Raw genomic sequence first — 27,166 nt, 5'->3', positions numbered from 1 at the left:
TGTGCTTTGACCCAAAATAGTGCTGAGGAAGGACAGCAGGCTGAGCCTTGCTTTGGTCATTGGGAAGAGAGGGGGGCTCCTCACCAGCACCCACCCCTGTGGGGACAACTGGGATGGGACAACTGATGGGGACAAGCACCAGCACCCTGACCCTGGCTGAGCAGATCAGCATCTCCTCTTGGATATCTGCCTGCCATGGATAGAGTTAAAAAGCAAATTAAAAAAAATACATATATATGTATATATATATAAAAAAAGAATAAGCTAAATAAAACAGGAACTCCCTGCATTCACGTGTTTCCCCTTGTGCCATGCTGCCCTGCCAGGAGGCCAGGGCAGCGCCATCCATGTGGGATGGACACAGCAGCACCACCCTCACCTGTCCTGGGTGGTGTGGATGGTGCTGGGCTGGGACACGGGCAGGGAGAATTCCACAGTGCTTTGGGCAGACAGGGCTCGTGTCTGGCAGTGCAGGAGGGGATGTGGGCGAGCAGGGGCCAGCAGGTGGCTGCTGTGGCTCAGGGATGGGCTGCTCCTGCCAGGAGAGGTGCCCAGAGCTGGCACCACAGCCCTGGAGTTCTGCTTTCCACAGGGATCTCCCAACATCGGGAGATGGGCAGGAGGACACTCTGAGATTCACCTGGCATCTCCACCTCTTCACAGCAGGGTTGGTTTTTTATCCTTTTGCAAGGAGGGGAGGAGAAGGTTTGGACACCCAGGAGATGTTCTGGGAACAGGTTTTAACTTCACCCCGTGCCCTGACACTGCACCTCTGCTGTCTGCCTCGCTCTGAAACATCTGCATGGGATTTCAGTCTTAGGGGTGGTTTTTTTCTTGCTGGGCAGAGCGGAAGGAAGCAAATCCAGCTGCTCCACTTCTCCAAGCCCAGCCTCTGTCCCAGCTGCTGGTGCTCCCTCCCACCCCTGGTCCCTCAGCCGTGATCAGCCTGGGGACGCTGCTGCGGGCGACCGAGCTCCACAGCCTGGGATGAAACCAAACCCATCCCCTTTACAAGTGCAGAGTTAGTCAGGAGAAGTTCATGACAACCTTTCCAGGATGTTTTTCAGCTGGAAGAGCTGTTGCTGTGCAGGAGGCAGCACTCCTCCGCTGCTCCTGCTCTGTGGCTGGTGCCATGGGAAGAGTTTGCCACCTTTTGTCCTCCCCTGCCTGTGCTGTGACATCGCTGTTGACTTCAAGCCCCTCTTGCTGCACTGAGAAACACAACGGAGTTTGCCAGAGAAAGGATTTTTGTGTGGTTCCTTGTGGGGCTTGTTTTTCTTCTCTTGGCCACGGCTCAAGAATGTCCCGAGTTAACTTTTCGGACAGTGCGCTCCAGAGCCTCAACAGCGATGTGCTCTGTTTGCTTTTTCTGACACAAATAAAGCTGGAGCTCTGCCAGGGAGGAAGGGGAAGGAAGCCAGGGAAAAAAGAAGCTGTGGTGTGAGGAATGTCTTTTGCAGAAGTGCCTGAGGGAAAGAAACGAGGAGGGAGAGCCGGGAATCTCCAGTCATCCAGTCCATCCCAGGGAGGCTCGGCACCTCTGCTCCTCCAGGACGAGCTCTGGATTCCTCTCAAACCTTCCTGTTGAGGTAAGGCTTAAGCATTCTTCCTAAGCTTAAATAAAAAAATGTTATTTTGAAGGTATGAACCCCCCAGTAAATTATAATGCTGTTAATAATGCTGGGTGAGGGTACAAACGTGTATGGGGCATCTTTCTAATTGGTTGAGTCAAGCTTCTGATTAAGCTCAGGGGTGTTTAAAGGCAATAGAGTCTTTTAAAGCTTACTTTGACATGAATTAACACACGAATGGAGCTCAGCTTATGGCAGAGGGTGATTTCCAGTGTTTCTCAGCACTACAAGCAGCAGCTTCAGCTCAGTATTTCAAGTGATCCAGGACGTACGAGGGGCAGATTTCATTCCCTGCCTCCAGTGTAAGCTAAAGTTTGAATTTAAAAGTTCTGTCCATCTTATGCTGCAAAAAAATTCCACCTGAAATACCAGAGGAACAAAGAAACCCATTGTAGCACGTTTCCCCCAGCTGCCCAAACTCTGCAGCAGCACGGCCGGGGTGGGTGGGCACGGAGGGGTGACCACAGGAGGGACATGTGGGATGTCCGGGATGAGCCCCTGGTGTGCCACCTCCCCACCCCAGCCAGGATCTCCTAGGGGTGCCAGCCTGCCCAGGTGACTCCGTGGGACCCTTACAACAACCTGTGACACAAGCCCCGTGTCCCAGGGGGAGATGGGCACAGGCGACACTCGACATTCCACCCCTCGCACCTGTGGGGTTAAAAAGCAACCAAACAACAGCAAGTTTAAATCCACACTTTATTCAAGGAACTCTAGAGGTTATGACACAGGCTAAATTCAAATTTTTATGCACCTGGGTTTAGTGAGATCATCAGTGAGGATAGAATCTGTTTAGAGATGATGGCAGGAGCCAGAGCGAGTGTTTGCAGCCCGTTTGCTGCAGCTCTTTTCCAGCAGTCCAGTGCCTGCTGTCTCATCACACATCCAGCCCCCGAGGGCTGAATAGAAATATTTGGAGGGAGATAAACTCTGCCTTGCCTGTCAGCACCATGAGGCATTGTCCCCCTGGGGAACAGGACGAGGTGAATCTTCCCTATGGCAGGAAGGCTCGAAGGGGTTAGGTCTGTAAAAGCTCTGCTTTTTCTACCTGAGAATCACTTAGAGAAGATCAGGGTTTTGTTTAAAAGCAGATTTTAGCTGCAGATGTGACAGCAGAGCAGTTTGGCCACATGAGCAGAGCCCTTTTACATGGAGCTACTGAATCATTTTGCTCATTAGAGGTCCTCACAGTTATTTTATGGATGCAAAAATCTGACAGGCACCTTTATGCTTCACTTCTTTCAGCCTCCCACCAGCACTAACCAGGCAAAATAATCCTTGCTTTGCTTTGACCATGTCATTTTGAGGATTCTGCCCTGTCTGTTGGAGTAACACATCAGTGCATGCTCGTGGCCACTCAGTTTTCCCTCATTTTTCATAAAAACCCTGCCAGTGACATCTCTCCCACGCACTTCTGAGAGTTTGTTCCCTCATGGCTCCCAATTTCCTTCAGCAGATGCTGTTTTCCACAAGAGCTCAGCACACACCACAGCCAGGAGTTGCTCAACACATCTTGGTGTTGAGCCTACAGCACATTACAATTACAATTACAAGTAGAAGGATTTTAGGGATTTTAATTGACTATATCGTTGTTGTTTGTTGGCTATGGAGCCCACCCAAGCTGATTAGATCATGTAATGTGATAGTCCCTTTTCTATTTCATCAATAACTCCTCCCAAACCTCCCCATGCTGCAGCATGGAAGCCTGAAATTCTGATTTTCATCAGGGTTTGCAGCTGAGCTGTGAGGGCTGGAGAGTGTGAGGGTGATGAGGTCTCTTGGACCTTGTGCTGCGGGGGTGGTTGTGCTCAGCACACAACATCTGAGTTTCTCCAGCTCATTCTTGCTGTAGAAAGGGAGAAAAAATTTCACTGCACATCTGCAAGGACTGTGCAAATAAAACCAGTTACTGCTGGTTTGGCTTTTGTTGTATTTGAAAGCAATTTTCTAAAAGAAATTGTCTCTAGGTTCAAAGATGAAGACACTCCAGAGGAATATAAGTGTATTCCAGCAAACTAAAATTCTCTTGTGGAAAAATGTCCTGATCAAGTGGAGGATGAAGATGCAGAGCTTTCAGGTAAGGAAAAATTAAAACCAAAACCAAAATAGTAGCTAACTACTGAGAGTGGCCAATCCCTGCCTGCCCCTAGACACCAATTTCTTTGGGTAAAATTAGACCTTGAAGTACTTTTGAGAAGCCTGGCTGGTGATGAACACCTAGAGAGTTGAATTTTGTTTAAAATGGTGATATTTATGTCTGGTTTGTGACAAACGAGGGCACAGATGGGCTCCTGGAGCAGGTGCTGGGCACAATGCAGACAGTCTCATCATCCACACCTAAGAAAAGACTGAGTTCTTCATATTTATATTTCAATCCCACAAAGACTGAATTCCTCTCGCTCCCACTTTAATCCCACAAAGAACACGTTTTCATACTGCCATGAAATTCTCCTCCCCGCTCTCCCTGCTGCAGGAGTGGATCCTGTCCCTGCTCTTCCTGCCCCTGGTGTTCATTGTGTCCTCGTTCACGCTGCAAATCCACTACCCTGAGGTGCCCTACAGCCCCCTGGGCCACCTGGATGACCCTGCCTTCAATGCCACCGGCGTCACCGTCACCTTCACCCCCGCCACTGCCACCACGAGACACATCATGAGCAAAGTGGCCTCCAGCTCTGTCATGACGGGTGGGTTTTGCTTCTTAAATTTTCAATTTTTTGATTTAACCAGTTGTGCTGTGTTGTAGCATCCTTGAGCAGGAGATAAATTCATCCAGAATCCTCCATTTTTGCAAATATTCCTTCTCTAGGATTTAAACTACCTGTGAGGCCAGCCTGCCCTTCTGAACTGGAAAGCTCTGCCTTACCTAATATTCCCAAATACTTTTAAAACACACTAAAAAATGTTCTTTTGAGGTGCATTTCTTCTCAGCTGGTGGAGGCTGAAGTATTTAGAGCTGCCTCCCTGGCCAGTGAGAGCTGGGAAAGGAGAAGTTGCTAAGAAAGCAGAACATTCCCTCAGTGCCTGTGGACACATCTCCAGACCCACAAAATCTCATGGTAATATTTTTTCTGACACTCCACAGGTATAAAACTAGAGGAACTGGATGATGAGAGAGCCATGGAGAAAGCCTGGATTTCAGATAAGGAAACTATAGGAGTTGTATTTAAGGACAACTTCTCCTACCACCTCAGGTTTCCTACCTCCCACGTGATAATTCCCAATGAAGTCATTGGATACATAGGTAACACAAAATGAGAATTTCAGGGTGGTTGCCTGGTGTGGACAGGGTGGGAATAATCCATATTTGCTAAGTGATGGAATAAATTGTGGGTTTGGGTGTTCTGGGTTATTTTTACTTGTCATTGTCCATTTGAAGTTTCCCACAGTGCCGGTGTGCTCTTGTCATTACATTTAATAGTGAAAATTAGTTCCTTTTCATCAGTGTGATGCCCTTTGCCTCACAGACAGCTGTTATAATTTCTCCTGGAGGCACTGCAACAGCCCAAGTTACTGGTACAAAGGCTTCCTGTCCCTGCAGTCCAGCATTGATGCTGCCATCATAGAGGTAAATCCAATTTAGCAACTGATGGAGGCATCCTTGTCTTTCAAACGTAATTAGGAAAGGCAATCTCTGCTGTGGGAATAACAAGTGATGGGTTTGTCAGAGAATAAAGCGGCTTTTAAAAGTTAATCCAGGGAGGGTGAAACAGAATATTCCTTGTATAAATGCATCTCACTGCAGAAAATAAGCAAAACACTGATCTACTGACATTGCATTCCTTTAGATGGTGGCAAATCATTCAGTTTGGGAAGAAATGAAATCCATTGCTGGTGTCAGAACAAAGTCCCAGAGCATCATCTTCTCCATCAGCCTGGAGTACAGCTACTTCATGATCGTTATCGTCATGTGCTTCTTCCCCTTCATGTATTTCTTATCAAGGAATGTCACACGAGAGAAGAAGCAGCTCAAAGTGTTGATGAAGACCATGGGGCTGCAGGACATTGCATTTTGGTGAGCTCTTTTTGAAGTGGAATGTCTTTGCCAAAAATCAGTTGGTTCCTGGGCACTAGAGAAGCCAATTAATGAGTTAAATGGGTTCATAACTTTCATCCAGCACTCGAAGCTGTGAGGTTGATTCCTGGTAAAGACAAGGAAACATCATTGTGCAAACACTTCACTCAGTCGGTGAAAAAACGTACTTGCATTGCTTGAAAACTCATGTCAAATATGAATTGATGTGACTGGTCACTGGTTTGGTTCAGTTTCTCAGGCAGAGGGCTGAGCATGGCAGTGCTGTCCTCTGCTCCCCGGGGCATTTCCTCCTGAGCTGGATCACCTGTCTGTTCTGAGGATGTCAGAGAGAAATGACTGCCACAGAAAAGAATTCATATTTGAATTTAAACCCTTCTGACGTGCAGATGAAGCTGTAACCAGAGCTGTTAATTCCCCAGGAGGCTGATGGTACCTTTCCCTCCCCAGGCTGTCCTGGAGCTTGCTGTACTCTCTTTATGTGCTGATCTTCTCCTGCCTGCTGACAGCCCTGGTGCTGTGGGAGCCCTTCTACACCAGCAGCTTCCCTGCAGTCTCACTCCTGTTCTTCCTCTATGGCCTGGCGTGTGTAAGTCAGGCTTTAAAGCCAGATTTCCTCCCCACATGATTTATTTATCACTGTGTTGTCAAACCTCAGCATTGCTCCAGAGCCTTTTGCACAGTGCTCAGGACCTCTGTGGGCCACGCTGGATGAAACATCGGGGTGGCTTCTCTGGGGCAGCAGCAGAGGTTTGATTTGCAGCCTGAAGGGCTGACAGGTTCTTATTTGGCTACAAAAGGCCACGTTTGAAACTCAGATCAACCCACTGGGAAGGGCTTTAGTGGATTTTATCATACAGACTCAGCTCAGCAGAGATCTGGTGCCTGGCAAATGGAAGTGCTGCTGTTAAGGATAATTTATTTCCTTCAGTGGTTGAAGGAAAGCTCTGTTCTTACAGATCCACCTGGTTTTCATGCTCTGCTCCCTCTTAAGGACCTCCAAGCTTGTCAGCTCCATGGGCTTCCTCATCATCTTTATCTTCGGGTTCCTGAGCCTGGCGGTGCTGATAGAGGATGTCCCCGAGCCTCTGAAGTGGTTTCTTGGTCTCATGTGTCCTTTTGCATTCAACACTGGCATTGCCAAGGTATGGGGGCACCACCCCTGCAGCTGAACCTTCCCCTGCTGCTGGAGACAGCAATTCCTGCCCTTGGCTCAAAATTCCAACATTCAGGCATTTTTCCTTCCTCTCCCCAGCCTGTTTGAAACCCCCACATGAGCTGAGCTGTTCTGAGCTGAGCTGAGCTGTGCTGAGCTGGGCTGAGCTGAGCTGAGCTGAGCTGAGCTGAGCTGAGCTGTGCTGAGCTGTGATGAGCTGTGCTGAGCTGAGCTGAGCTGTGCTGAGCTGAGCTGAGCTGAGCTGAGCTGTGCTGAGCTGAGCTGAGCTGAGCTGAGCTGAGCTGAGCTGAGCTGGGCTGGGCTGAGCTGAGCTGAGCTGAGCTGAGCTGAGCTGAGCTGAGCTGAGCTGAGCTGGGCAGCACAGAGCAGCTCCAACGCCCCCATCCCATTCCCCTGCTCTAAAAGCAATAAAAACAAGCAAGGCCCTTGGCACCAAAAAAAAATCTGCTGCTGTTCACGTCTGCAGCTTCCCCATGAGCCCGAGGGAGCCCCATCCCTGCACACAACAGCCCCATTATCCTCACCAGGAACATCAGGGACAGCATCCTTGGCTGCCCAGCCCCTCCTCTCCTCCCAGCAGAGGGGACTGTGCAAATCCAGCTCTGGATTCCTGCTGCTGCTGCCCTTCCTCCATCCCCACCCTGGATAAACCCCTGCACTTCCCCAGTTTGCCATTAGTCATATCCCCACAGCTCTTCCTAGCTCTGGTAATCTAATATTTGGTTTCTTGATTTGTATTTTTAAAAATCTGCCTGGGAGAGGAGATTTCTGCCTCAGCAGAAAAAGAGACTTTGTTAATTCGCCATATGATTAGATCAATTATTATGTAAATTTTAACATTTTTTGTTGTGACTCTGTCACATCAAGAGTGCCAATATCAGGTTTTTTGAATTTATGTCCTCTAAAATTCTGAATTTTTCTTCTGTTTCTGGATTGTTCTGGAAAATTCTGGATTAAAGCATTAAGATCTCTGCAGGGAGTAAATTCATTCCCCTTCCCCTTTAGAAAGAAAATAAGAGCAGTTGTTCAGGACTGCAGATGATTTCTGGGTTAACAAAAATTGCATCCATGGCATGTGCGTATTTGTCGAGCCTGAAATTTATTCTTCTTTCCCTTTTATTTCAGATTTTCCATTTAGAGAAATACAGAATAGGTTTCTCCTTTTCCAACCTTATGGAGGAAGCATACTTTTTATTTTCAACATACATACTGCTGGTGTTTGACTCGGTCTTGTACATGTTGCTGGCTCTGTATTTTGACAAAATTCTGCCAGGTAGGAATGATTTATTTTTGTTTACATGGATTGCATGGGCTATACAAGGAAATGATGGGCTGCTCCATTCTTGGACTCAACCAAAATAAAGTTTTGACTAAAAGAAATTTATAATGTCATGCAGTGACTGTTCTTTTTCTGGCACACACCAGATTTACAGAATCAATGACAAAGTATTTAATATTTTATATTTAATATTTTTCTTTCTAATTATGAGATTATAATGTAATAATGTTCATTACAAAAAGTACTGAATTCATGACCTAGACCCCTGAAGTCACCCTTCTTGTCTCATCTACCTCTGCTCTAAACCTGGGGGGGTTGACTGGAAAAAATACCAATTTTGTACTTATCTGGAACTCCTAAAAGTTTAGTCAAGGGTGATGTCTTGGCTGTGCCTTTGGTTGATGACAGAACATCTTTTTGCTTTCCTGGCAGGCAAATATGGGATCCCAGAACCTCCCCTGTTCTGCCTGAAGGCCTCGTACTGGATGAGGAGCAGGAGAGGCTCCACCAGGGACATTCCCAGTTCCACAGCAAACCCTGAGGAGCTCCTTGGGGACGATGCAGAACCTGTGCCCCCCGAATTCCTGGGGAAAGAGGCCATCAGGTTAAGAGAGAAGGAATTTCTTGTGTCTGGTTTAGTGCTCCCCACTCCTCCCATCAGCCTGGGTTGGAGATTCCCAGGCAGTTTTCGTGCTCACGAGGCTCTTGTGAAACATTTTGTTTCACAGAGAAAAATTAGAGATACAAAGGTAATTCAGACTAGTCACTAAAAAATTTAGATGAATTTAGATTAATTTAGATTAAAAAATAACTGTTTTTTTTTTTTTATTGTGGACTTTCAATGTCCTTTAGGGACAAAAGGGAGAATGAAGAGGGCCACCCATTGTAAAAGTGTTGCAATGAGCTTGGCCTTGTCTTTGCCAATCTTGGTGCCCCCATTTTTGGTGCCAGGTTGTGATGGTCACACCTGGGCACAGAGCCTGTCAAACCCACGAATCTCAGCTTTGTTTCTCAGCTCCTTTTATTTTCTTTATACCATTTCTGTTGTTGTAACTTAAGGTCCATAAAAATGTAAAAGGGCAGCAGGTAAAAGCATTTACAGAAATCAAGTAATAACCTCTTCACCTTCCTTTTAGGCTCCACAATATTAAAAAAGCCTATAAGAAGAAGGACAAGAAGACAGAGGCTTTAAGAGGTATGAAAGCTGTGAGATTTATTCCTGTTACAGGCAAGGAAACACCATTGTGCAAACAGTCAATGATAAACCCACTTGCATTGCTTGAAAATTGATGTCAAATATTAATTGATGTGACTGATCACTATTTTCTTCAGTTTTTACTGATTTGCTATTTTTAATAAGACTAAAGAGAAGGCAGATTTTAATTATTTTTTTTTTAATCATTTTATTTCTGTCTTTTTTGCTAAATACAGGCCAACTCATGCTTTTAGTTAAAGGTGTGCTGAGCTTTTCCCCACTCAGTGCTCTTTTGGCTAATTGTTATCACTTCATTCTTGTACTTTTTGCCTTCTCCTGCTTTTGACAGTGAGTGGAGGCGATTCAAACCTCATTCCTCCCCAGACTTGATGTTATTTCTGTTGTAGGTCTGTCTTTAAACATTTATGAGGGTCAGATCACCGCCTTGCTGGGCCACAGTGGGGCTGGAAAGACAACGCTGCTCAACGTGCTCAGCGGGCTCAGCTTCCCTTCGGAAGGTGGGAGGAGGCTGGGATGGCCTTGATCCACAGGCTCCAACCACCAATGCACTCCCCCTGATCCCATTTATCCCCGTGAGCAGGCTCTGCCACCATATACAACTACAAACTCTCCGAGACGGGAGACAGGGAGGAGATCCGGGGGATGATTGGGATCTGCCCGCAGTTCAACACGCAGTTTGAGGTCCTGACGGTGAAAGAGAACCTGAGAGCTTTTGCGGAAATCAAGGGCATCAAGTCCAAAGAGGTGGAGCGAGAGGTGAGCGTGTGTTCCCCACCATCCCACAGAGGATCCTGTTGTGTTGGGAAGCTCAAAGAATCCACCTGGATCTCTTGAGAATTGAAGCTCCAAGCCCCATCCAACCTGGCCTTGGACACTTCCAGGGATCCAGGGGCAGCCAGGCCTTTCCTGGACACCCTGTGCCTCCCCCACCCTCACAAGGAACAATTTCCTTCTGATGTCTAATTTACATGTAAATCTACCCTAATAAATGATGAAAGGACAATGGCTGCTGAAAATGGACGTCCTTGTGCTGTTCTAGGTGCAAAACATTCTGGAGCTGCTGGATATCAGCGACATTCAAGACACTCAGGCTGAAAAACTGAGTGGAGGGCAGAAAAGGAAGTTATCCATTGGAATAGCCATGCTTGGAAGCCCCCAGGTAAAGCAGCAGGCATGGCTCTGTGACGTAGGAAATACTCAAGTCCAGCATAATTAAAACCTTGGGCATGCATTTGGCTCTTGGATTTCAGACTTCTCTAAAGTGCTTAAATTAGAATGAATAAAATTCATCATTTCTTTCTATTTTAAATTCATAACCCACCTTGCCAGGTGAGTTTTGAAGCAGACAGAGCTCCCTGAGCTCTCACAGCCCCCAGAGCATCTGCCCTTGTCTCAAAGATGCTCTGGGTCTCTTGCCTTCAGAACACCAAACCCCGAAGACGCGCAACCTCTGCGGCAACGAGGAATGTCTGATTCCATCCCTCCTGCAGGTTTTGTTCCTGGATGAGCCAACGGCGGGGCTGGATCCTCTCTCCAGGCACCAGGTGTGGAGCCTCCTGCGGGAGCAGCGGGCGGGGCGGGTGATCCTGTTCAGCACCCAGTTCATGGACGAGGCCGATATCCTGGCGGGTGAGCGCGGGCAATGTCATCCCTGCGGGGTAACCCTGGAGCACAAAGCCCCAGAGGATGGCAATGACTGCTCTGCACTAGAAATTCCTTTGGCTTTTCCTTTCTCCAGACCGCAAGGCTTTCATCTCGCACGGGAGGCTGAAGTGTGTTGGCTCTTCTCTGTTTCTGAAGAAAAAATGGGGGATTTGCTATCATTTAAGGTATGTCCTTAAGCCCCAACAATACCTGGCAACATGCCAGTACAAAGGGACACCAAAATTAATGAGCAGATGTCATCAAAACAAACAAATTACCTGCATTAAACCCCTAAATTAAATCCTGCATTAAATCCTAGACAGAAGGTTTAGGGTTATGGTTAGTTAATCCAGAGTAGGGAATGAATGAATGAATGAAGAATATTGGAGTTTTCTTTTTATGCATCCATAAAATGGTGGATGTTGATTGTCTGGGTAGGTTTGGATTGTTTTTATGCCAAACCTAAACGTCTGTGTTTTTTTTCCACACAACAGGATCCATGTCAGTGAGTCTTGTGACCTGGAGAATCTGACATCCCTGGTGAAAGGGTACATCCCCAATGCCACCTTCTCAGGACACACCCAATATGAACTGAGATATAAACTGCCTTTAGAAAACGTGAATAAATTCCCAGGTAATGAGTATGAAAATAATTGAGAATTATCCGTGGGGAAAAAAAAATTATGTCAAATGTGGGGAAGGAGAAATGCAAAGGGAGATTTTTACAGGAATCACATCAGGACTTCAGAACCATCGCAGTTTGGGTTTTCCCCACAATTTTATCATACATTTAAGATCAAATTGTGCAACAAATGGTTTTCTACTGTTTGCAGTGACAAACCCTGCAGGCTAAACTGGGCCAAGTGTGTTACTGAGAGTTCAGTTCTCCTTCTGTTAAATGAAAAGACGGAAAAAGAGAAAACCCCACACAACCTGCACTGCTCTGTGCCCATTTCTCACCCACCAAACCCATCACTTCAGCCTGACCATTGCACAGAGGATGAAAACAGTCTGAAATGTTGGTGCTAAGCAGAAAAACACCCTCCATGAGGGTCAGCTCTGGCAGTTTTGTGTTCCTCCACACCTTTGTGTCCTGGCAGCTCAGTGCTTTGTTGCATTTTTTGTCACTAGAGATGCTCCAGTCAGGTTGGCTGAAGCAGTGTGGAATGGATATCTGTGCTTATGCCTTTATCTCTGTCCTGCAGATCTGTTCAGTGGCCTCGACAGCTCCTCTGAGCAGGGAATTATCAACTATGGAGTCAGCATGACGACCCTGGAGGACGTGTTCCTGAGGCTGGAGGGAGAAGCCACGGCCCATCAAGAAGGTACAACTTACAATCCACAGCCAAAGAGATCAGCTCCTCTGCAGTGACCTCCGAGGGTGGCTCTTAAACTTGCACGAATCCCAGCCTGGAAGCTGGTGTTAGACACAAATGTGCAGGTGGAATCTCTCCGCAGGTGAGCCCGTCCCTGGGGAGGAGTGGGGAGGAGCAGGATGCGCCGACGAGGCAAGGCCGCGCTCCCTGCTGCTCTCGGACACCGGCACGGCCTCGGTGCAGGGCCTGGCCCTCTGGAGGCAGCAGGTCTCTGCCATGGCATGGATGCACTTCCTGAAGCTCAAGAGCTCGGTGAAGAACCTGCGGTCGATGTAAGTGACGAAAGGTTCCTCCCCTGGAGCTCTGCAAGTGGACACGGTCGCACCACGCCCCTGTTTCCATGAGTTTGGATTAATTGATATGAGGTTTTGGAATGATCTTGGTCATCTGCACTCAGAGGAGGGGAAAGGTTTTTTTCCTTTCCAGTGCCAGGAACACAAAATCTCCCTTTTGTGCATTTTCGTTTCTATGCTGAATAATTTATGCAAGAGAAGCCCATTTTCTTTCCAAAGAAAAGAATCATTTAGAAATACTTTTATATCAAATGGAGGAAGTTTTAAAATTAGTCAGTGTGTACAGAAAGTACTTTCAGGCTTCTTCTATTTTTTTATTTTTTTTTAATTCTTTTGTGTTGCCAGTGACTCATTTGGCCCCACTGGTGTTCAAGCTGGAGCTTCCTGGTGGGGTAGAAGGAACTAAAGGAAGATGCTGATTTATGAAAAACTTGTATCTAAAGGAAGTCTGAAAGGCATTTCATGGCCCTAAATCATTTAGAAAATGCTGATTTATGAAAACTATGCATGTACTGGAAGTCTGAAAGGCATTTCATGGCCCCAAAAAGTTGAGCAGTCCATACCTGGCGTTCTCTCCCTGCTATATTTTGAAACATTTGGTGAATGATCAAGGTTCGAGACTTATGGAAATAAAATTCTCTCTGACCATCAGTGACAGGGCCTGAGGGAATGGCAGGAGCTGTGCCAGGGGAGGTTTAGGTTGGATTTTAGGAAAAGGTTCTTCCCCAGAGGATGCTGAGCACTGCCCAGGCTCCCCTGGGAATGCCCCCAAGGCTGCCAGAGCTCCAGGAGAGTTTGGACAGCGCTGCCAGGGATGCCCAGGGTGGGATTGTTGGGGTGTCAAGGCCAAAATTGGATCCATGATCATTGTAGGTCCCTTCCAAGTCAGGATGTTCCATGATTCTATGAAAATTGCCAGAAGTTTTTAACAGAGCATTGGGTGATCAGGTTATCATCCACCATTTCCAACACACAAATGCATTCTGGAGGCATTTCTGCTGGACATCTCTTTTCAGAGTGTTTATTCATCTCTCTCTTAACGCAGTTTGCTGCTCTATGTGGTTTTTCTGCTTCCTCTGGTGTTGCAACTGTGCGTGGTGGCTGGCTGGCAGAGTGTGAGTGCCTGGCAGCTCTCTCCTGCGCGCTACTTCCTGCCCCTGGGGAGGAGATCCTACCTGGAGACCACCGCCCTCCTGGTCTATAACCACACAGGTGAGGGCAAGAAGCTTTTCCTCATCCTTCCCAGTTCTGGGTTCTTGCTGCTCCAAGGGAAAATGCAGGACAGAGCAGATCTGTGAGATGTAGAGGATCCAAGAGGGGATGAAGGCGATAATGAGGGAGGGGGGTAGGGATTGTCTTTAAAGTGTTGTGAGGGAAACCTACTGTGGCTTCAGCAGCTGGTGAGACCCTGCTGAGAGATGTGCAAAAGGGCATCAGAGCAGGGGAGATAAGGTGGGGACAGGGTTCTCTCTCTGCCACGAATCCAGGTCTCTTATCCAAGCAATTTCAGAGTGTGGGATTTTCAAAGCAGGCACCACACTCCAGGCTCACTCGTGCTGAGTCAAATTAATGGGCTGCTTCCAGAGCTTTACTTCAACATTCCCGTGAGTGGATGATATTTCATGTTAATTAGCCAGAGAATGGCACCAGTATCTTCATCAGATGGTCCCAAAGGAAAATTCATTTTGTAGCACTTCAGAAAAGGCATGGGGAAAAAAACACAATGCAGAAATTAAGACTGAAATCCATTAACTTCCCAAAAAACTAAAGCACAAAGATCCAGCACACATGTGCTGGCTGAAGTCCACATTTATTAGATTTCCTCTGTTTTAGTTTGGTGGTCATGGATTTAAAAATAAAAATAAAATCGTCAAAGACTCTTTTGTTTTCCAGTGTTACAATTCCTCTGTTTTTGGTCCTCGCACCAGGCACAGGCATTGACGACTTCATCCATGTGCTCCAGAGCCAGGATCTTACAGTGGAAATAGCAAAGGAGGAAAATATCACAGAGGAACTACAGCACAACGGGGCTATAAAAGTGTCCCGCCAAGGTCAGGTGAGGATTTTTCTCCTCTCCTTCCAGTTTCCTCACAACAAGTGAATAATTAAGCAAGGTGCCTCCATCAGCTCTCCCTGTGGGATGGCTCCATTGACTTTTTGTACCACAGGTATGAAAATGAGGAAGTGTTCTGAGCAGCCCATGCTAGAGGAGACCTCATCTCCCTGACCTTCCACCTCAAAATGTACATTTTTAGCACAGCAATACAGACCTCCAGTACATCATCATTTGCTTTTTAGGAAACCAGGCATAAGCAAAGCTATTTCAGGCCTGGATTTTTCCTGCTGTGCTCCTTTTCTACTGCTTCCCTGCAGAGGAGAAAAGCCAGGAGCTCTCACCTTGTTTTCCTGCTCTTTGAAGAGGTACAGGTTCACCGTGCTGTGCCACTTGGAGGCTGTCAACTGCTTCCCAGTGCTGGTGAACATCATCAGCAACGCCCTGCTGAGAACCCTCAACTCCACCGGGCACATCCAGGTCTGGAGCCACCCCTTCTTCTCTGTAAGTGAAACCAAAAGGTGTCAGAAAACTGTTTAAGGTCTCTCTAATTCATCAGATTTTAATGGGAAGCCTCGTAGGGCTGTCTGAACATGTAAACCCACCCTCCTTCAAATCCCTCTTTTTGTTCATACTGCCCTGTAACCCATGAGAAATGCAGTAAGGTGAATGGTAAAATGAATTGTAGGCATTTTCCACAAACGCTTTGTTCTTCTGTTTTCAGCTGTTCAGTCCAGGATATTGGGATTATTTCATGTCCATTTACCTCGTTTATATGATGCTGTTAGCCCCAGCTTTTCCTCCTCACTTTGCCATGGGCTACACACAGGATTGCAAGGTAAATTCCTAAAATGGAGCAGGTTTGGGGTGGGCAGAAGGGATTACAGCTGCCCTGCCAGAAGGACGTTTGAGTTCAGAATCATGGAATCATTTAGGTTGGAAAATACTTCTGAGTTTTGAATTGCAGGAAAACACAGGCTGAATCCAGCCCTGTGATTGGCACCTTGGGGTGTTTTGATCCATGTGAAGTTTTTTCAGCCAGCACAAAATATTCAAAGACAAAAGGAGGTCGAATTTTACCCCCAAATCACAATGGTGCCAGATTTTATTCCCTTTTCATTTTCTGGGGCCATTCCCATGGGTGCAGCTGGCCAACCAGGCACAGACAATAAACCACCCTTTAAAATCGTGCTTTTCCAGGCAGGAGCTCGTGCCCAGCTGCGGATCTCGGGGCTCTTTCCCTCAGCCTACTGGTGTGGCCAGGCACTGCTGGACATCCCACTCTGTTGGATCCTGCTCTTCTCCATGATTGGGCTCCAGTTTTCCATGAGCAACAACATTTCTGGCAGTGCCAGCATCTTTGTCTTGCTGGTAGGTCCCGTTCTGGTCCTTGCTCTGCTGGGAAGGGGCTGAGGGGAAATATTTTGTGTGGGGGCAGCTGAGACACTGTGGGTGCAGATGATGCTGGAACACTCTTGGTCCTCTTACTGACCTTCTTGTTTTACCTCCCATCCTTTGGGTTTCTCTAGCTGGAAGTAAAAGGCAATAAATCTTGCCTTAATATATCCTTTTACACCTGAGAGTGGTAATTCCTAAATGCCCTGATCTTACTGTGTGATCATTTCCACTGCTCCCCATTGCTACAGGTGGGTTTCTGGTGGTTTACTTCACTCCATTTTCTCCAACAAAAGCCTTTTTTCCCTGTAGGTCATAGGGACGTTGGGTTATGGAATTTCCCTCGTTCTCTTAGTCTACCTGATCTCCTTCAACTCCCGCAAAGGATGGAGCTGTGATCTTTGGTCTTTTATCCTGATATTGGTGAGCACATGGTTGGAAAATGCACTGCTGGGTTCACAGAGATTTTGAGACCTTAAGGAGGAGCTAGATGTCGAAACACCAAGCAAAGATGTGGAACATAAATCTGAGTGTGTTTCATAGCAGCCAATTCTGAATTAAATTGGTGTCACCGTGTTCTGTTGCCACAATCCTGCTGTGACATGGGGAAATACCTGGATCCGATCTGAACTGGTGCAGGAATGGAGGCAAAAAAATTAATTTATCACTCTGCTTGACACCCCACATCCGAGAGATGTAAAGTGCTGAGACAAGAGCCATCAGGCTGGGCATTGATCATCCAAGCCTGACCTGGAAGAAGATGGATTTTTGGCATGGATTGGGATGGGAATGAACAGAATGGGATCCCATGTTTGATTTTTGGTATTTTTCTGCCTGAAGCAGCCCTGTCCCTGGGGAGAAGTCTCCCCAGCTGGCCCAAAGCAGCAGCCAACCCACAGAAAGAGACAGCTGAGGATCTCCTGAGCTGTCTCTGTCTCTCATCTTACTCATTTTCTGTCCATTTTTATAAATTCGACAGGGAATTGCAGAGCTAGACTCACACAGTTTTAACGAGCAGTGAGTAACCCTTCCCATCAGCTGAGCTGTCATCCTGTTTTATTTTCAGGTGTGCTTTATTTCTTTTTTCATCGGCAGAATCATTGATCACCTGGAACACCCCAGCACCAGCACCTCTCTCTACACTTTGTCCCTCTTGGTTCCTGTGTACCCCATGATGGGTTTTCTGATAGACTTTGTGATCAACTCCCAGCTTGTGAGTGGTGCTTCTGGGCAAGGAGAGGCCTAAAACACAACGCTGGGTCCTTGTGACCAAAAAATCTGGTGGTAACTGAACCGAAATCTGGTGGTAACTGCTCAAAAATCTGGCGGTAACTGCCCCAAGGTCTGGCGGTAACTGCCCGCTCCAGTCTGGGAAGGCTCATCCTGGGTGGGATTTTTGTTAGGCGGCTGTTTCAGCTCAGAGTTCATTTTTCCAGCTGCTCTTTAGGGCTGGGGGTGACTTCTTGTGCAGCTGTGACTGTGGATTAGGTAAAAACTCCTAATTCTTTCCATGCAGAGTCATAGAATGAAATCAAGGAATGGTTTGGTTTGGAAGGAACCTTAAAGCTCATCTCGTTCCACCCCCTGCCATGTGAGGGGACACCTTCCACTAGACCAGGCTGATCCAAGCTGGCCTTGGACACTGCCAAGGATGGAGCAGCTACAGAGTCAATCAGCTTGGCTTGACCAACCCTAGGAGAAAATCTGAAGGCACAGATCAGTCTTTGCGTGGAAAAAAAACTGAGTGAGAACTCAGAGTACTCACAAGGGGCTTTACTCCGTGTCAGCTGAGGGGGGTGGTGGAAAGTCAGCTGAGAACTTAACAAAACCCCCCCAGCTATGTGCAACACTGTTGATAAATGATAAATTACTGAGAGGTGAAGTCCAAGGAGGAAAGACTTCTCTGTCCTGTTACACTTGCCTCTTCTCCACTGGGACCCAGACAGGACATCTGGAAGGAGAGTCCGTGTTCTGAGAGCTGTGACATGTTCTGGTGTAGGACCAGGGTTCCCAAAGCCAAACATCTGTATCTGTTCATCTGCATGCTGAATGTTTGGGGAAAATCAGTAGTTTTGCAGATTTTCAAAGCATTTTTGAACATTATTGCGTTAACCAGAACGATGCTAAAGAGTTGCAAGTCTTCACTGAGAGTTTTTTTCTTTTTATTCTTACAGATGATTAAGGACAATGAGACATTTAATATGGCTTCAGGCAATCATATCCTGATTGCTGTCTTTGCAGTAAGAAAACATTTAACATTGCTTTTCTTTAGGAATGTGGGTCTCCTAAAACCCCTCTTCAGGTATGAGGAAGCAGGAGGAGGATCTGGGTGGATCTGGGTGACATTTTACCCACAGTGCTAAAATAATTTCACACCTTTGAAATGGGGAAAGCAAAATGAAATAAGCCCAGATCACCTCATGTTTATTTTATGAATTGTGATTTTTATGAATTTATAAATTGTGTGTTATTTTATGAATTGGGGTTTTTCTGCCCTTAGTGCTTTCTGCAGTGTTGATTACCCTGAGTTTCAGTGTTAATGGGCTCCATTTTCACTGAAAATGAAAATCCTGTTTTCCCCACGTATTTTATGGCACTGCCACCACCTCAGTGCCAGCTATGGTGGGAGGCAAGGCAAGGCTGTTAATGTGGCAACCTCTGTTTTTCAGCCCTACATCCATTCTGTGGCGTTCATTCTTCTTCTTCGCTTTTTGGAGTTAAAATACGGAAAAGCAGTGCTGAGACAGGACCCAGTATTTAGGTTTGTATAAACACACATGCACGTGTGAGATCTAAACTCCTACCCCACTGCTTCTCCTTGAAAACATCACTGCATTTGTGTCTCCATTTTTATTTATGTATTTATTTTTAATACTGGTGATTTTTTTATTATTTAAATAGCCCCTTAAATACTGTGGATGCAGTGGTGGGATAATATAAAACAGCTTTTAAATTATTTACTGCCTCCACAGATTGTTGCCTGTGCTGTGGGATGTACCAGCTTCTGTTTTGGTACAAAACAAAGGTTATAAATGTCATCATCATCCCCAACATTAACAATAATGATTGTGTTATTAATAGTAATCATTGTAATATAATATAAATTCAATCCCAGGGAAATTCACTCTTGGTCCAAAAGGAGGAGAACAAAGGTAAAGAACAAAATCCTGAGGTAAATCTGGTGGGTTTTCAGGATCTCCCCAAGAAAAGAAAGCAGCCAGCAGCACCCCAAGGAGCTCGAGGAGGAGGAAGATGAAGATGTCAGAGCTGAAAGGGAAGCAGTGAGAAATGCCATGGTGGCTCCGAGTCAGGAGGAGGTACCCCTGAGTGTTGTCCTTCTTGTTCTGTTTGGTTTTCTACCAAAGCAGGGCAGGTCAGTGCTCTGGCTGTGCTGTTCTCACTGGGAAAATCAAAATTCCAAAAGCCTGGCTTCCATCAGGAGAAGAAAGCTCTTAAGAGGAACCCGGACAATAAAGTGTCCTGTTGCACCTCATATTCCTGTTGAACTATAAAACAGAGATCTTCAGAAGCTTTTCTGCCTTTTTAATGTAAAAACATAACTGAAGAATCAATGCAGTCCAAGATAATAAATTAATCTTGTTTCATCCTCCTCACTTTCAGAAATCAGTCATTATAGTCAGCAACCTGTGCAAGGAATATAATATAAAGCAAGCTGGCTCGTTTTTTAAGAAGAAGAAGAAAACAGCCACCAAAAACCTTTCCTTCTGTGTTAAAAAAGGTGAGAACTGGGACTGTGTTGAACCTTGAGTTAATTCCCTGCACATTCTCGGTTAGCTGAGCAAGGACAGAAAGGTCAAATCTATTTGTTCTGTTTTTAAAGCACCTTCAGTGTGGGGTTAATGTGTTAATGGTGCATCCTATTAATGATCTCTGATTGTCCATTATCTAAAATAAAATATAAATCCTGGGGAGAGGGGATCACTTTAACAGTGGCTCCTGGGACCAATTCACAGTCTCAGTTTAAGCTGAAATTTTATGGGCTCTCCGAGCGTGTATTTTGTACAATAAAACCATTTATTTTTATATCTGTGATATTGGTGTGCTGCCTTGTCTATTTTTTCTCTTGTGGGACTGTGCATGATGCATTTCTTGAATGGGGAATAGTCCTAAGAAATTCTATGTACTGATTGCAGGAGAAGTGTTGGGACTTCTGGGGCCCAACGGAGCTGGGAAAAGCACAGCTATCAAAATGATCACTGGAGAGACAAACCCAACTGCTGGGCAGGTAGGAGACACCTGGAGACAAGGCATGGATCCATGATAAAAATCCAAACCTTGCCCTTGAGCTAAGCCATCATTTTTATCTAGGCTGCAATTTTTGTCAGAGCATTATTAGTGATCAGCGTTTCAATCGAGTTCATCGTGCTATAAAATTAAATAATGTACTTATAAAATTACTGTGAGCTGCTTCTATTTTTAATAAGCTGTTGCATCAGCCCTAATTGCCATGTTTATATTTAAGAACAGTGTGAAATCACTCCCTCACTGTGCGTTTCCTCGCCTAAACCCCAAAATCCTCTCCTGAACCACCCCTTATACTGGGCAAGGCTGTGTGTGAGGACAATGCCTGGTTGTGCAGGTGCTGATGAAGAGGGGAGATGGAGGAGGCTCCCAGGACCAGGCACCTGCATTCCTGGGATACTGCCCCCAGGAGAACCCGCTCTGGCTGGACCTCACCCCGCAGCAGCACCTGAGCGTCTACGCGGCCGTCAAGGGGCTGCGCAAGGAGGACGCGGCCGCTGCTGTCCACAGGTACAGAGGGAGCTCTGGGGTGGGCCATCTTCCACCCCTCAGCCATGGGGAGAGCCAAAATTCACAGGAAAAAACCTTGAAAGAAACTCAGGGAACTCAGCTGCGAAAGTGCTTTTGTGCTCAATGCCGCGATTTAGTGAGTGGGTTGAGAAAACCTCCGATTTCCCTAAGTGCATTTGGTGGGGATAAATTTACCACTAACGCCCTTTTAAGAGTGTTATCTTTAGGCAGATTTTCTGAAATCTCTGATATTGGAGTTTGGCTCCACAAGAAAGGGTGCTGAGCTGACACTGGCAAGGGGGAATGGATTTGTAATGCTGTTGACACTGATGGTGGGTTTAGAAAAGAGCTTGTGGCTTATTCAGTACACTTTGCTTCAAATAGTCACTAGCATTTTAATAACACAATAAATGTTTAATGAAAACAAGAAGGAGTCAAAAGCAAGGGGAGGAAAGTTCGTTTCTCTTGTCATTTTTTGAGCCTTTGATGAGAGTATTGATCGGGAATAATAAAAATGTTATTTTTTCATTTTCCCCACAGAATTGTGAACGCTCTGCAGCTCCAAGACTACTTAAACAAAAAAGTCAGAAAATTACCTGCTGGGATAACCAGAAAGGTATGTTTTGGGTCACCCATAATGAGCACTGCAATTAAAACTCTCCTTCCTGCGTGGAGGGACCAACCTGTGCCCTGAGGCACCCGGGAGAGCCTCGTGGTGGGTGGGGTGATGGAAATGAGCTTTTCCCATCAACCATAAATGAGGAGGCTCCAGCTGTGTGTGCACACAGTGCCAGGGTGTGCAGCAGGTCTGGCTGAGCCCCTTCTCCGTGTCACAGCTGTGTGTGGCACTGTCCATGCTGGGCAACCCCTCCGTGCTGCTCCTGGACGAGCCCTCCACCGGCATGGATCCCAACGGACAGCGCCGTGTCTGGTGAGCAGGAGCCTGGGCACTGGGCCACCACGGTGGGAAAGGGATGGGGAAGCCAAAAAGAGATGTTTAAAGTTATGTGAAAAGGGTTTTACCCCATCCACAGACGGTGCTATCCCTCACGTTACAATGGTTCTGTTGGAAAACACGTTTCTTGTCTCTCTCTAACTCAGGGATGAGCAAGGAGAGAGAAAAACTATTTTACCTTCATCCTTTTTGCATGATTTAGGGGAGTCCTGAATGGGACTTGGGAGAATTCATAAAGAGATTCAAGTCAAAAGTATTTTTTGTCATTATTTCAAAGCATTACCGTGTGCTCATTAATCTAAAGTTGCTGCATATGAAAATTTTAATCTTATTTTAGGGGAAAGGCATTTGGATGGACAAAGATATAAAAACAATGCCTGATATTTCTAGAGAGCGTTAGAATTTCTTTTATATATTTTTTTATTCTGATCCTAAGGAAAACAATCCGGGATGCCCTGAAATCCAAGGAGTCAGGAGCCATCCTGACCACGCACTACATGGAGGAGGCGGAGGCCGTGTGTGACCGCGTGGCCATCCTGGTGTCCGGGCAGCTCCGGTGGGTGACAGCACCTGGAACTGAGCTGGAACTGATCCCAGCTGCTCCTCCAGCCTCACCTGCCATGGCTTTTATGAAGTGTCCCATGGTTTCCATCTCAGGAAGGAGCAGGTGCTGAGGTGACAATGATTTCACCGTCGTCTCTGCTCCTCCCTGCCCTGCAGGTGCATTGGCTCCATCCAGTACCTGAAGAACAAGTTTGGCAAAGGATATCTCCTGGAAATCAAGGTCAAGGATCCAGAGAGCGCTGATGTTCTGCACTCTGAGATTCTGAGGATTTTCCCAGGTGCAGCCCGTCAGGAGAGGTAACTATGAAATATGGATTGAGGAGCGGTTCCAGCACTGCCTCATCCCTGAAAACATGCCTGGTGTGATGGATCTCAGCTGCAGAGGGAGGAACAGCTCCCTGTAGCGGGCTCTGATTTCATAACCTCACCACTTCCAGCCCTGCTGTGATCCCAGCAGCAAGACATCCATGCATCCATAAAGATTCTTGCTCAATCCAGAGCAAGAATCACCTTTTCTTCTGTTTCCTCAAGGTTCCCCTCTTTGCTTGTCTACAAGGTCCCAATGAAAGATGCACTGCCCCTGTCACAGTCCTTCTCCAAGCTGGAAGAAGGTAAGAGCAAAACCAGGTGGCTTTTCAAAAAGGCAGAACAGGAACTGCTCATTTCCAACCCTCTTCCCATTTCTGCACAGCCAAACGGAGCTGCAGCCTTGAGGAGTACAGCTTCTCCCTGAATACCCTGACTCAGGCAGGTGATTTTTATTTGTGCTGTAAAGGCAGAAGCAGGGACAGAAGCTGCAGCCAAACCCAGGCTGGTGCAGTGGCAAAAGGCAGCTCCACCAAAAAACCTCCTGAGGGTGGTGGGTGAGGGGTGAGGGGTGGTGGGTGAGTGGTGGGAAATGGTTTGGATTCTTTACTGCTGGGATTTTGTGTGGTGGGGACAAGTCAGTATGAAGTCTCAGACCCCACCTGGTTGAGAAAGGCACACAGCACACCCAAGGATGGAGCTGCTCTTGCCCAGCCCCTCGGGGTGCCCTGGAAACAGCAGATTATTTATTGCTGCTTGTGCAAGGCTGGTGGAAAGATGAGGAATGTTGAAGTCAATCCATTGGTGGTGAAAACCCATATGGAAACCCCTTCAGGCAGGTGGTGCCTGTCTGGTCACTCCAGAGAGCACAGGAGGCTCAGCTCCTGCTCCCCTGTCCCCCAAAAACCTCTCCACACCTCTCCCAGGGGCTGCAGAGCTGTCCCTCTTGCAAAGGAGCAGCACAGAGAAATAACCCAAGCGTTACCTTGCCCATCCCAGGTGTTTCTGGAGCTCTCCCGAGAGCAGGAAAAGGATAATTTTGACCTGACTTTGGATGGGACTTTCGACTGGAAACAGCTGCAGCAGGAGGACTGTTAAATGCTGGTTTATGCCTTGCTCAGTATTAACCAAACTGCACATATTTACTGCCACTCTCAGCGTACCACGGAGAGGGGACCAGGCTCCTCTCTGACATGGAAGGTGTTTCACCTGCACTCTGCTCCAAGCTGCACTTCCAAAGGCTGGTTGGGAAAACAGTGACTGCTCTGGTGAGAGCTCTCATCAAGCCAGGCAGGATGAAGCAGGAGGACTGAAAGCTTTGCAGAAAGAAGGGACCAGATCCATCTCTGGGGATCAGATTTCTCTGGATCTGGGTGCATCAGGGAGTCTGGACACGCTGCTGCCCTCCTGGGTTCCTCCCCCACCAATGTCTGGGACTATCTGCCTACGACGTGTTCTTACTGGAATTTGCACTCTGTTCTCATACCAATAAACGTCTCTGTAGAAACTGCAGCTCCATCCTTGCCTGTCCTCACTGCTGGGGACCCTCAGGAACAGCTCCAGCTCCCTCCCCTGGGGATGGGGATGCTGCAGAGGGCAGGGAGATGTTTGCCTGGCTCAGCAAATGCTCAGCCCTGCCCTCCCTCCACTCTGGGGCAAGTCATTGTCAGTCCTTCCCCTGGAAACCACCCAGGGGGAGAAGAGAAGGTTCCAGGGATTCCTAAGAGCTTCTTCCAGTAGCTAAAGAGAGCTGGAGAGGGATTTTTTACAAGGGTATGGAGTGATAGGGTAAGCGGAATGGTTTCAAACGGACAGAGAGCAGGTTTAGATTGAATATTGGGAAAAAATTCCTCCCTGAGAGGGAGGTGAGACCCTGGCACGGGGTGCCCAGAGAAGCTGTGGCTGTCCCATCTCTGGAAACATTCAAAGCCAGGTTGGATTTGGTTTGGAATAACCTGGTCTAGTTAAAAGTGACCCTGCTCACTGCAGAGGGGCTGGATTGGATGACCTGTAATGTTCTTTTCAACACAAATTATTCAATTACTTCCCTCCTTTTATCCCCGTGCCCGGCTGAATTTGCAAAGGTTAAAATTCTCACACAAAATCTTCAGTTCTCTCTACACAGTCCCAGTGGTGGCTGTGTTGCAATCACTCTTTGGGTACATCCCACACTTTAAAACATATTTTGGCATCTGGAGGACACATCTTTAGAGACACGCTGGTTGTTTTCCCCTCAAGTGCAAGGAAGCAAACCCAACAAGAAGTGATATTTCTGAGAATTCTCTGAGCTTCCCAAAAAGCAGTGATGCAAGCTCCAAAGCAGCTGAGACAGAATCCTGCGGGGTGGGAGGAGGGGATGCCGAGCACAGGGCTGGTGTCCTGCAGAGGAATCCCATGGCAGGGCTGTGACACTGGGTCCTGTGACAGGTGTCTGGCACATCCCCCAGCCCCTGCAGCTCCTCACAGTCCCTCCTGTATCCCCTGCAGCCCCCTTGAGCAGCCACCTCCAGATCCTGGAGCTCAGCTGGACAAAAAACAACCCAGGCAAAGGCTGGAGCAACATCAAAGGGAAAGCTCTGTGTGTGTGTGTCCTGGAAGGAAAGGCACCATGAACAAGGGTGTCACCTGCTCTGGGCACCTCCAGCACACAGCTCCTGTCCCTGCTCTGGCCATGGGGGCTGGCCCAGAGCAGAGCCAGATGTTCTCCAAGCAGCAGAAATGAGGCAAGACAGATGTTGGCAACCTCCATGGCTCAAGAGGCCAATTCTCTTTTTCCATCCGCTTGAGACAAGAGGAAATGGGGGTTGGATTCCGTGTCTGTGTGGAGGGGGAGCAGGGTGGATCAGCTCCCGGGAGCACCAGGCTGTTGGAACAAGCATTTCATTTTTAAAGCATTTCAACTTGAATTACTCTGCAGGTGAAGCTGAGAAGGATTTTCCTCCTGCTCTGCTGCTTCCTGATTCATCTTGACACCTCCAAACCCTTCGGAGACTTCCAGCCCCAAATATTCTCTTTAGCAGCAGATGGCTCAAATATCAGGCAGAAGACGACGTGTGGCTGTGGCAGCAGCCAAACCCAACAAAACATTTGCTTCAAAGCAGGAGGAAGGACAGCGTGTCCAGCTGGGAAAAGCAGGAAATGGTTTCTAGAAGAGTGAAAGAAGGGGATGGAGAAGGAGGTGATTGTGTAAGACATGATGTTTCAATTAGAATGGTCCTGAATGAAATCAGCAGTGGAGATCTTTAATTTCTTCCTGTGCATCTCCATCACAGACATCAGATGGTTTTATGGACAGATCCATCCATCCATCCATCATCCATCCATCCATCCATCATCCATCATCCATCCATCATCCATCCATCCATCCATCATCCATCCATCCATCCATCATCCATCATCCATCCATCATCCATCCATCCATCATCCATCCATCCATCCATCCATCCATCCATCCATCCATCCATCCATCATCCATCCATCATCCATCCATCCATCCATCATCCATCCATCATCCATCCATCCATCCATCCATCCATCCATCCATCCATCCATCATCCATCCATCATCCATCCATCCATCCATCCATCATCCATCCATCCATCCATCCATCCATCCATCATCCATCCATCATCCATCCATCCATCCATCCATCATCCATCCATCCATCCATCCATCATCCATCCATCCATCCATCCACCCACCCACAGACCTTGGTTTTCTTTGGCCTCATTGTGAGAAATTCATTTCATGTTCCAAATGCAAATCTTCTCAAGAATTCTCAGGATGCTAAGGAAGAATCCAGAAAAATTAACAAAAAGAGGGGAGGGGGGTATTGTTTAATTATTTTTTGTTTTAATTTGAAAAATAACTGGCTTGCAATCTGCTGTTTGTTTCCTTCTCAGGAGAGAACAGAAGCCTCCTGCCCACATCGTGTCGAGGGCTCCACATTTCACACAAGGATTTCCCTTTTCTCCAAGTGAAACAGAGTTTGTGCCTTTTTTTGTTTGTTTGTTTGTTTTCCACGCGGAAGTGACTCCGCACAAAGGCTTTCCCAGGAAAATGATGGGAGCCTTTTCCTTGGCTTTCCTGGAAGCGATGAATCACCTCGCTCCCTTTTTAGGGAGGAGGGCGCGACCCGGTGCGACATTCGCGCTCGGGCTGTGCCACCTCCTGGTGACATCGGGCGGTGCATCCCGGCATCCCTGCGTCTCTGCATCCTGCATCCCTCTATCCCTGCATCCCTGCATCCCGGCATCCCTGCATCCCTGCATCCCAGCATCCCAGCATCCCTGCGTCTCTGCATCCCTGTATCCCTGTATCCCTGCATCACTGCATCCCAGCATCCCAGCATCCCTGCATCCCTGCATCCCTGCATCCCGGCATCCTTTCATCCCTGCATCCATTCATCCCTGCATCCCCCTATCCCTGCCCAAAACCCAGCCACCTGCAGGTGTGCATCTCCAGGATTTTCTGG

At 47.2% G+C, this 27,166-nt stretch overlaps 1 protein-coding gene across 2 annotated transcripts; it reads left to right on the top strand.

The window, feature by feature from the left end:
* Positions 1–827: 827 nt before the first annotated feature.
* Positions 828–24,204, top strand: LOC111937449 (ATP-binding cassette sub-family A member 10-like). Of its 2 annotated transcripts, XM_086857518.1 has the most exons (39): positions 828–1,589; positions 3,599–3,708; positions 4,105–4,315; positions 4,714–4,872; positions 5,096–5,196; positions 5,417–5,643; positions 6,112–6,250; positions 6,621–6,806; positions 7,964–8,111; positions 8,550–8,721; positions 9,254–9,312; positions 9,720–9,830; positions 9,914–10,089; positions 10,373–10,492; positions 10,824–10,962; positions 11,072–11,162; positions 11,472–11,611; positions 12,183–12,302; positions 12,436–12,625; positions 13,692–13,858; positions 14,575–14,702; positions 15,066–15,203; positions 15,424–15,537; positions 15,900–16,070; positions 16,407–16,517; positions 17,161–17,307; positions 18,269–18,334; positions 18,764–18,855; positions 19,288–19,411; positions 19,716–19,833; positions 20,249–20,340; positions 20,695–20,867; positions 21,408–21,483; positions 21,704–21,798; positions 22,259–22,378; positions 22,543–22,683; positions 22,918–22,997; positions 23,078–23,133; positions 23,692–24,204. In XM_086857518.1, the coding sequence occupies exons 2-39, from the start codon at positions 3,607–3,609 to the stop codon at positions 23,788–23,790; spliced, it is 4,899 nt and encodes a 1,632-aa protein (XP_086713644.1). In that variant the 5' UTR covers positions 828–1,589; positions 3,599–3,606; the 3' UTR covers positions 23,791–24,204. The 2 variants fall into 2 exon arrangements, with proteins under 2 accessions (XP_086713644.1, XP_086713645.1); XM_086857519.1 differs by lacking the exon at positions 17,161–17,307.
* The last annotated feature ends 2,962 nt before the right edge of the window (positions 24,205–27,166 follow it).

This window comes from Cyanistes caeruleus, chromosome 19, assembly GCF_971803275.1.
Source record: "Cyanistes caeruleus chromosome 19, bCyaCae1.hap1.1, whole genome shotgun sequence".
Taxonomy (NCBI): Eukaryota; Metazoa; Chordata; class Aves; order Passeriformes; family Paridae; genus Cyanistes; species Cyanistes caeruleus.
Note: the sequence above shows the minus strand (reverse complement) of the source record. Positions and strands in the feature narration are given on the sequence as shown.